The sequence below is a fragment of the Watersipora subatra genome, chromosome 5 (genome assembly GCF_963576615.1).
Source record: "Watersipora subatra chromosome 5, tzWatSuba1.1, whole genome shotgun sequence".
NCBI classification, from domain to species: Eukaryota; Metazoa; Bryozoa; class Gymnolaemata; order Cheilostomatida; family Watersiporidae; genus Watersipora; species Watersipora subatra.
Genome location: NC_088712.1, coordinates 46,895,023 through 46,906,444, shown reverse-complemented (window position 1 = coordinate 46,906,444; position 11,422 = coordinate 46,895,023). Strand labels below are relative to the sequence as shown.

The 11,422-nt window shown below is 32.5% G+C and overlaps 1 protein-coding gene across 2 annotated transcripts in view; it reads left to right on the top strand.

Annotated features, from left to right (window-relative positions):
* The first annotated feature begins 1,776 nt into the window (after positions 1 to 1,776).
* Positions 1,777 to 11,422, top strand: part of LOC137396427 (neuropilin-1-like) — a 30,012-nt gene continuing 20,366 nt past the window's right edge. Inside the window, exons 1-4 of one of the 2 annotated variants that reach the window (XM_068082707.1) lie at positions 1,777 to 1,910; positions 3,123 to 3,368; positions 4,643 to 4,796; positions 5,279 to 5,607. In XM_068082707.1, coding sequence (XP_067938808.1) covers positions 1,818 to 1,910; positions 3,123 to 3,368; positions 4,643 to 4,796; positions 5,279 to 5,328 — 543 coding nt within the window. In that variant the 5' untranslated portion in view covers positions 1,777 to 1,817 and the 3' untranslated portion in view covers positions 5,329 to 5,607. Of the gene's footprint in view, positions 1,911 to 3,122; positions 3,369 to 4,642; positions 4,797 to 5,278; positions 5,608 to 11,422 lie in introns of those variants that run through there. The other variant, XM_068082706.1, reaches the window with a different exon arrangement.

The following is an 11,422-nucleotide window of genomic DNA, read 5'->3' as shown; positions in this document are numbered from 1 at the left end:
CTTACATAACATCTTACAAACATGATCCTCTCTCTGTTACCAAAGTGATGCAATATTAAGAAGAGATGTGTGAGCTTGTAAGAGATGAGTTACATGTCATCGCTATACGTGCTCCATCAGCTTAGTCTCAAAGTAAAGCTAAGATGGAGAATCAGCAGGCTATGCAATAGGTATAGCATGAAGATCAATAAAACCAGCTAAATGTATTTGGCTATATGAAGATTATTGTCCCAGTATTGTCTACTGAACTAAAGAGTTATACTTGCTCTTGCGCAATAATTGTAGTTTATTTAATGAAGCTTACATGAAGTTTCCTAACATGCAATACTTAATGTTTAAATACTTGAAGGATTTGACCAACAAAATAGTTAAGAGCTTGTAGTGCTTACGGTCTCTCTTTTTTCTCCCAAAGTAAAAGAATAGTGATGATACGTTCATATCCAATAGGTTGCGTGTAGGGGCTTACGTAAAAGATTACGGTGTGAGTGAGAGAAAATAAGTTGTGTGTGAGAAGAATACAAACAAAACAAAAAAATGATGCTGAGCGGTTGCTACCTGTTAAAATTGCAGAATTAGGAAAATGTCAAGAATCAATTTTAAAAAATTTGTCATAGCAGAGCTAGATGGTCTTTAGGTAAAATTGTTTAAAAAGGTCTTGTAAAAGGATCTCACGACCTATAAATCTTTTACCACAGATGCAAAGGACACGATGTGAATAAATACGCAGGATGTTTGTTTGCGTATAGCTGACCAGGTCCATTGAAAAAAACTTTTTTTATAAAGGTTAAAGCATGCTGGTTAATGGGATGGAAAAGTGTTAATAAAACATGTAAGATGAACTTCCTGTTTTATGGTATTTTCTGTCATCATCCGATCTCCAAGACAAGCTGAAGTGATGGAGTTAGGAATACGTATCAGCTTTAACGGAACAATAAAACTAATTGAAGGTAACTATACATGTAGCTGTCCTGCTAAACCAAAAAAAAACAAGAAAATGAATGCAAAAAATGATCATGAAAAAATGAAATTTGACTGCCATTAAAAATATTCAGTTGCAGAGATTACAGAAATCTGTGACATAACAGAGGAAAACTGAGTAAAAATACTTTTCATGCATATAAGCTGTGTCATTATCACTGGGAGAAATATGTAATTTATATATAATGTTTTTGCTATTATAATGTTTTCATTCAGCTCTTTGTATCTCAATTGGCTATTTGTTTTTGAAAAATGGTAAGAATTTTGGCTTCTGCTTGAATTTTTTTGCTGAATTCATTACATATTATGAAATGCATGATTCAATTTAAACTTTATGCTTGGAACATGTTGGGCATGACTATTCCTTTGGCAAGTTTTCACTAAAGCCCTTGTAATTGATGGATGAATGGTCTGTGTTATTAGACACATGCCTTTGAAATATGGTTCTTAGAATGACATTCTCTAAGGTATAAAATTTCAAAGGATTGCATTGCGTATATTGTTAGCGAACTGATGCAATATTAAAAATAGCTCTAAAACTAGGACGCATTAGATTACCTGTTATTATGTGCATCAAAGGAAGCAAATAGAAATTTTGTATAGAGCTCATTAGTCACGCCTGTGCACTAAACTTGTACATTGACTGTACATGTTTACATCGGAGCAACGGCGACAAAATATTTTCACAAAAGCAAGCTATTTTTAGAGATGGCATGTGAGCCACGTGCCATCTCCAGAGTGTCTTTCCATATAAAAGAGCGGCTCGTCCAGTTAATCAGTGCATTTGTTATTGACTGCTCAGGTGTTCCTTAACAACAAGTAAAAAGAGGTTTTCTAAAATGAATGCTCAGACAAAACTTGTTCTGTTTGCTGTTTTAGGGGCGTGTTTGCTAGTTTTTGGGCAAGCTTACGAAAGAGGGTCATCTCGATTAGTGAGTGTCATTTATTTTCATAGTCACTGTTTTTCTTGCAGCTTGTTTGCTTTCAACAAATAGTTAAAAGCTGAGGTTGGCATGTTATTATCTCAAACCAGTTTTCAGTTCATGCACTTGAACAACGTTAATCGATTTATTTACATTTCAAACATTTTTTTAAATTATTATCAACTTACTAGGGTCTAATGCGCATTAAAATATTTTTGGCTATTAGCATTCACTAATTATGGCAGAAGTTTATTTGCTAACTTTAAAACACACCTTGATATTTATACTTATCATCGACACCAGATTTTAATAATCTATTTTTAATGTCCACCTGACTTTTTTCTTGTATTTAGAAACATGTAAAATCAAAACTAAGTATTGTGCAGTTTTTTAACTATATATGATGTAATTGACTTGTCTCATGGCAAGTCTGTAGGTGGGTTGGTAGATCTGTAAGCTAAAATCCTGTCTCATTATCTTTTTCTTTCTTAAACTGAAAAAGCATTTTGTGATGTGAGATCATCGGCTATGTTCAAAAAACCTGGAAAGACAATTCACGGACAGATATTTCACAGGTAGGACCTTGGCACCAAATAAGGTTAAAATAATGAAATAACACTGACATGTACAAAAGAAGTGTTTGGAGAGGGTAACAGAAACTGGTCATTGTTTAGAAACTCAAACAGTTTCATAGTTTAGCTGTGATATCAAAGCAACAAGTCATATTAATTTAATATTTTTTATATAATATCCGCCTTTTTAATGTGAAAAACTATTTTTATGTCGATAGTTTAAAAAATAGAAAGAGTTATTTAAAAAAATTATCGTTTTTGTAAGCATGAATTTAAGTTGAGGGCAAGTTGGGGTAAACTTGCTGATGCATGTAAATGCAAAAAAAGAGTTGCTTCCTTTTAATAATTTCTGCATTAAATCATAGTTTCTTTGTTTTGTTCTTTTTTTAGTGAATTTTTTTGATCTTGCAAATAAAGCTGTAATTTTTTCATAAATTTTAGATTGGTTTCATGAAATATTAGATCATGTTAAAGCAAAATTGTGCTCATTTCTCATGCACTCAGTTAAAAATTTTGTATGTGGAAAAAGTGGCTGCTGCAACTTGCACAGTGGGCAGGATCCAGATAAGCTTCTAACTCCACAAATCCTTATTCTGGAAACTAGCATGTATATTTTCCTTTCTAATATTGCATAGTGTTCTTCTAAAAGGTAGAAGTAAGCAGAAACAAAAGACAAACTTCGGGGCCACTAGACTGTGGGGGTACCTATACCGCCCCTACCGGATACTTCCATACTCCAGGATTTCCAGTCAATCATCTAGACAACACAACATGCAGGTGGCACATCCAGGTTTCTGCTCCCTATGAGCGGATCAAGCTTGAGTTTGTTCCAGTGCTAAGCTTGCACAGCTTCCTGGGTGATAATGGCATCAGATACTGTTACGACTATGTCAAGGTCAGAAACTTTACTTTGTGCGCACATGTTTGTCAGCAGTTTTGTACTCTTATAACCTGGCGGTCTCGTCGTAAAAACATCTTTAATTGCATGAAAACATTTTTTATAAAGAGCTAGTGATCAGGACTCAAATATGAACTTACAGAAACCTTAGTTGAATTTATCAAAAATTATAGCTGTATTTCTATCAATTAAGACTTTTTATGATGATTTGGTGATGGTGATCTGACTATAAGGGTTGTTCAAGATTAAACTAAACAAGGTTTTATCAAAGTTTCAGTTTCAAACAAAAGTGTGATTGTGACGTCTATAGTTGCACTTCAGAAAAGAGACTGACAGGATATAGACGTATTGTGCTGCAAGTCAAGCACAGTGATCAACATTAATAACAAGCAGCAGTCAAGCAGCCGGAAAACTAGTGATGTCATGGCACATATGCCTTTTCTGAGCAGTTTAACTGCGGTCAAGCTTTGTTGATTTAATCTTAAAACATTCTGGCAATCAGATCTTCTCAAATATCAAAAATGATTGCCAATAATAAAAAATACCGATAGTTTCTGATGAAATCTAATAAAATTTTGTGGAAGTTCACCGGTAATGAGGTTTGTGTCTTTAAAGATGTTATGCAGGTTTGATATTTATTATTCCTCAGAGTGTTCACCCGGTAGAGCTAGCTAAAGTTTTCCTCATGGCTGTTTTAAGGAGTGGGTTTTTTATTTTGGTTTACTCTCACCTAGTATTTTGGTATTCCACCTGCAATGCAGATAATATTCTTAGAAAACATTTCCTTAAATACTGTACAAGGCTTTAGATTTAGCCTTTATAGTTACAGTTGATGCATAACACAGTATAAGTAGTTAGTAATGCGTTTTCTCCATGAAACTATTTCTCAAAACAATAGTTTAATTTTTTGTCAAATTGAACTTGTTAAAGCTTGAAATTTATTTCTTTCAAACCAAACACATAGAGGCTATTAAATATTGTTAGTGACTGATCATATGCGGAATTTATCACTAATTTAAATGATATATTTATTGCTGTTTTGAATAACAATTTATTGGCTTAGTAAAAGACTAAGGCAAACTTAAATTTACCTCAAAATGTCATTTTTAGAATAACGTTTTACAAATCATCATGGCAATTTGCCATACAACAACAAACAAAACATTACACGTTATGTTTTTAGTTGCTTGAAAATGTTACCAATTATGGTAGAAATGAAAAATTTTGTCAAAAAACAAAACGCTTCTCAAATTCTATTTTTTATTTAATAGGTTCATGATGGAAACTCAGCTGCGGCTCCATATGAATTATGGTGTGGACACGGTACTGCCCCACCCCTCTACTCTACTGGAAAAAGCATGTACCTGGAATTTGTCAGCGATTCATACGCAACAGATTATAGAGGCTTCATGGCAGTATATGCAGGTATGGAAGTTTTTCTGGTTCCTTTTATTTAGGTTTATTCAGCTTTATTGTGTTGCAATATATTATGTTTTATGTCATATTTTGTTAATTAGCTTTATATCATTTTATCTTATTTTAAATTATATGAGTATGCTGGCAGTCTAGTGTGCTGTGAGAAATCAACTCTAACAATTATATGTTCAGTTATTATGTGTGGTATTTGCTACGAGGTATGTATATGAACTATTATGTGTAAAATATGATCGATTGACACAGGTGTTGGAGTGTTGGTCCAACATATCACGTGTTGTTAGTTTGATTCTTATACAAAGTAACTTTTTATCTCAACGTATCACCATATCTTCAGACAGATGGATGAACACACCTCTGATTAGAGTAAAGATCATAATTATTATAGTTCAGTATTATATTATGCTATATACTATATAGTATTATGTTTTATTCTTTGATATTCTATTAGAATATTATAATTTTCTTGATAGGAATAAAAGCGGACGGCACTACTGAATGCGTTGACCTAGAAAAGATGTAGGAACCTAAGCAATCATCCCCAGACTCTGACCACGGAACAGTGTAAAACTCAGCCTCCACTGAGAACCTGACGAGTTGAATATAATATTAGCTACTTAATAACCAACCAAACAGATTTAATTTTGTTTGAACTTTTGCTAGTACAGTGGGCCAAATTGGTGTAATTTTTTTTAACTTCTAACAATTTATATATTACAAAACTTTTCACCAGCAAACGAAGTGGCCTCCTTGTTTTTTGTTGCACAATATCTAACGAAATGTTATACGTGCTAAGCTTTTAATTGCTATTAATAAAATAAATTTTGACGCTACGTAAATTCAGTTCTAAAGTTCAGGAAATGTATGAAGTGGTCAGAATCTGCACGCAAAAGCTCAATGTATGTACAAAGTACCGGAAACAAATTGGGTTGATCTGAAAGAGCATACAAAGTTTTGAAGTAACACAACACATCAAGAAAGAACAGAAATGAAGTTATCTACCATTGATGTCATGTGGTCGCTCAAAGCTGTAACAAAGCATTTCCAGAACTTTCAAAACTTAAGAACAACAATGATACGCAAAAAGATGCAATTACAGTTTTTCAAAACACTAACTTAATTTTATGTAGAGTTGTTGATTACTGAAAACAATCAAACTTATTTTTTGTGTTTGAGACAATAATCAACATTTTTCAAATTAGCTAATCCTTCATCATCATGCTTATACAAAACCAAAAATTTCACAATGTCAATTAATACTTTTCTTTTTCCTTTCAGAGTTTTAAATCATAACCTTGTAAAAGGAAAAATGATGTAACACCCAACATGCCGAAGTACTTATCAAACCCAGCTAACCCAGCTTACATCACCCCTTCATTACCAACTTATTTAAAACCCTAAATGTGTGTGCGTGCATCTGTGTGTGTCTGCGCGTGCGTGCGCATGTGCGCGCATGTGCGCGTGTGTGTGCACGTGTGTGCACGCGTGTGCGCGTGCGTGTGTGTGTGTGAGATTTAAGCAAATTGTGAGCAGATTCAAACAGTTTATTACTGTCCTTGTCATTTTAGTCGTAAAATTAATTTTTAGCATAACATTTTGTTAGAGTTTTTATTTTAATATTTGGTTTGTAATTAATAGATTTTGCACAGTGTTTGTCACTGCATATCTAAAGCTTTTGTATAGAAGAGCTCTACTTTTTAATATCAAAATATTTTATTTAAAATTTAATCTCCCACAAAATCAGCATCTAAAATTTATTTTAATACGACAAAATTATGATAAAGATGACATAATGGAAAGAATTAGTTGTATAAAAAGCCAGCATATAAAGCCAAGCTGAAAGATTATAGTCATTTTATTTAGAGATTATCATTTACGAACTTCACATGATCCTTAGAAACTTACTTAATAATCTGTATGTGCTGCATATATAAACAGTTGCATACATGTATATAAAGTATATACTTTTATAGTGTATATAAATATTTGCGGTAGTGAAGACAACTTGACACTAATTTTTTTCTGGTGAAAATATTTGTCTAGTAAAATTTTTGTAAATATTGTTTTGCTCATTCAATGTATACTTATTTCTTAGTTGTCATTTTTTCTCATTTATTGATTTGAAAGAAAATTTATTTAAATGTTATTCTTATAAATAATTGTTTTTAGATCAAAAAGTCAAGAAAATTTCCTGATTTAAAAATATATTTACATTATTAGTGTTATAGTTCTAAAATAAAAAATTTGCTAAATAGTCAATAGATTACTGCAAATTTTAAAAGATTTTATCACTAAGTATAAATATTTGTTTATCCTTTCAAGTATTGCTCGTTGTTTTACGCGATCTGACTGCCAGAATGTTTCAAGATAAAAATCGATCTAACTTATTTGCAGTTAAAATTTACAAATTTGAATTTATTAAAGAAAGAAAATGTAGAAGTAAAAACCTAAACTTATCAAATAAATAAACTGCAGTATGAAAGTTAAAGCACGTAAATTATATAATTTTTTATTATTTATGTATTGTTCAATACATCAGAGTCTTGATCACATCGATTAAATTGTGACCTGCAGTTGCGTGGCCCTAGGACTACATGTCAATCGCACTTTTGCAAGATCACGCAAGGCTTGAAATTAATTAGTCTTAGTCGTGCCCCTCATCATCACAATAAAAAGAGAGGGTTAGTGCATAATATCATCGAAAAAACATAGTATGGTGCTTGGAATCTGAGTTGTTTATTATAGAAATAATCTGTATATTGAGAAATAATGACAATGATTCCTTTGTCATCTTCATTGGTTCTCTGGAGTTTTCCTACCTTCACCCGCCACTAGCGTCATTATCATAGTTGATAAATATAACCGGTAAGCAATAAAATAAGAGATAAGGGCACGCGACACCAAATATAAAAATTGTATAAGCTCGAAAATTGTGACGTCACAATTTTCGAGCTTATACCATTGAACATTTTTACAGTAAAGCTCTGGAGAAATCCTATAAATACCAACCAATGTCTGTTTCACCATGTCAAACAATGGCTTATTCAAAAGCCAAGATTCTGATGTATTGAAATATATGATAAAAATTTTGTAATATATTTGTTTGAATATGACTGAAGGTCAAATCACATTAGGCGTAAAGCAAAGAGGTTTGCAAAGATGTGCACTAATCTCTGGTACGCATTTATTAGTCCTCTCTTTAAGATACATAATGCAAAGTGTTGAAGAGAAATACACTAAATTGCTGAGATTGCAGTATTGCAGTCGTAACAGGTTATTTACCGAATCAACATTCAATCATATTTCCATTGCTCACTAAAGCCTAAACAGGTTACATCTGTATAATTCCCATATAAGGGCAATTTTAGACAATCAAAAACTATGCTTATATATAGCAAGAGGAGACTCCAACAAACATATTGATTTGCATTTTATCTATTTTACGACAGCCTGGGATCTTGTGGAAGATGCATTTGGTTAATATCCAGCTACTTGTCAAGCCGCAGTATAGTTAACACTTTTTTACCTCAGGACACCAAGAGATACCTTTGCATATATAGTTACTATGTAGTTACTAGCACTCAAGCAGTCTATTGAGCTTCATGAGAGGTCATCAGGTCACAAGGTGTGCTAGGAAAGCAGAGAGAATAAGTATGGGGTGCATGGAACAGATGTCAATGTGTGGGTTTACCAAGCTGAATGGCAAGTGTTGGAGTTCTGTTGAATGCGTATTTTTATCTCAACTTCTAACCGTGGTTCTAAACAGATGAACAAACAGTCTGACATTATTGATATTGTATTAAGTATTAGCTTTTGAAACTACATTTTAATATCTTGTTTTTCTACCATTACCAATAGTAATTTCTCTCTAATTTTAATTGTGTAACAGTGTTATTCCTAAAATGGAGCAGATGATATAATCACATTTACTGGGACCATGCACTCGCTCTTCTGCATCACCCATTTCGCACAGCAATCTGTATCCAAGATCTTACAAGCTATTTTCTTAGTTCTCTTTTAGTATGATGCAAAAATAGATTCCAAATTTCAGGTTCTACTTTTTATGTTTTATGTCTACTTTTATTAGTTTTATTAGCACTTAAAAATTTCAAGTTCTAAGGCTATATCAAACATGCTAGCTTTGGTAATAAACTATTTTTTCTAACACAAAAAAATACATGTAGTTTTAAAACTTGACTATTTGGTTACAACCAACGTACTAATGCTTTGCTTTTTTTTTACTCTGTTGCCTAGTTTTACTTTTCATGTTTTATTAGTACTTAAAAATTAATTTTGTTTTCCAAGAGAAGAAAAATTAGGTTTTTGTTATTGTCAACAGTTGTGGTGATAATGCCATACACCAGGTGTAACAACAAAGATGCTATTTTGGGTAAAGAACACCAACTCGCTCTGGTACCGTGGCTACCCTACCATTGCATGACCCATAATATTCATACTATGTACCGTACTTTTCAGACTATTAACCGCACTCTTATACAAGCCATGTCTGCTTTAAATTAAAAAAAAGATAATAAAACAATCCATAAGCCGCACCTTTGTATAGGCAGCAGAACTCAAGACAGTGATTTTTAACATGGCAGCAACTTTGCTAGTTAAAACGGCACTGTTCCGTATTAACTGATGCTTTTTAACCAAGTGCCTTACGGAACAGTACTGTCAGCCATTGTTTCATATTTTCTTTCACCGCTAGAGGCACACTAAACAGAGATTTCGATGGATTTGCCGTAGCGGTGAAAGAAAAAACCACAGAATAGCCGCACTCTTATATAAGCCGCATGGCTCCAAAAATCAGAAAAATGTAGCGGCTGATAGTCCGAAAAGTACGGTACATAGTTTTACCTTTGAAGTCCCTAGATTAGTAACCATTGAAAAATAGCTATGAAAAAACATTATATAACTGTTATATAATGTTTTTTCATAGCTAAAGTGATCTAAAGCTTCCTTGTCAAATAAGGAAATAGTTTCGTTAGGGAAAAATTATTTTTTAAGATATAATGATCAAATATAAAAGTTAAAATGATCTCTAATTTTAGGAAAATTAAAAGAGAAACATAAAAAAGTGAAAAAGTAGAAAATATAAAAATAGCATTTACCGTGTAAATTCTGCTGACAATAAGAACCCAACATAGACATAAGCTTTAATATAATAAGAGTCATATTTGTTTGTTTAAAGCCACACTAAGAGCAATAGGAAAATATCGCGCTGCACAGAAATCAAACTCAGATATTTGACTTCAAAACCAGATATTAACATTGTACAACTTGACCACCTTTTACTCTTGAAGAATAACTGCGCTCATAGTCATTGCACATGATGATCTCTTATGGAGCAAGACCGACAGCGTACTAGTTAGATTAACTTACATGTATAGGTATATAGCATCTTTATAACAAACATTGGAATGCATGACTGACACGTTCAGGTACTCCAGTTTTACTTGAATGCTGCTTGCTCCGAACTCGCTATCATCACATTTCAACCAGCTGCTATATTCTATGGTTTTAAAAATTGATTACTTCGCAACTAGCGGCAGCCACATTTGCTGATGCAGATGCTGCCTGGTTATTTCTCTGTTGATGAGCGACTAGAGTTGACATACATACTACTTTTAGCTTCAGAGGCTTGCAAGGCACGATAAGCAAACTTGTGTTGAAGAAGCAATGCATATCTGAGCAATTTACAAATACAGTAGATTATATATTGAATTAATATTTCATCATATTTAAAATAAATTAGGTGGTAATAAAGCTAAAAACTTAGTTGTTTGGTTGGCAATAGTCATTCTAGAGCCACAGCTTAATATATATATATATATATATATATATATATATATATATATATATATATATATCTACATTTTAACCAGTTACAAGAACTCTGACGCTTTGAAAGAATTAAAATTTGATGACTGCATAAAATAATCTGTTTTATGGCGTAGTTTTAGCAGATTGTTTTTTCTAAACACGTTTCTAAAAGAACTTCAAGGCATATATAGTAGTTGTCTGCCCTCAACAATAATGCAAAAGGAATAACTTATGTTGCTAGTAAACCGCCTATAAAGCTAAAGCACAGTAGAAAGTTGTAGTTCTTCCATAGATTAACTTCAAAAGTAAACTCACAATTTAAAAACTCAGATGACCGTTTCTAAGCAATAACAAGCAACTTGTTATGCTTATATTTATATATATATATATGTATATATAAATATATGTGTGTATATATATATATATATATAAATATATGTGTGTATATATATATATATGTATATATATGTCTCAGCTCAATAAGAACCACGTTATCAACCCGATATATATAAATATATCTACATTGTAACCAGTTACAAGAACACGAATACTTTAAATGAACCTAAATTTAGGGATTCTACAAAAAAAACTCTGTTGAACCGCGTGGTGTTAGCAGATTGCTTTTCCCTTTACAGGGGAAAAGAACCAGAACCACCTAAGGAACCATTCTACCAGAGCCTTTAAGGAATTAACAGATGGTTTTACCTGAATATGCTCTCATAAGAACTTGTAATGATACAATGCAGCCGACATAAATATGTATACAGTAATCTTTTCTACGTTTTGACTTC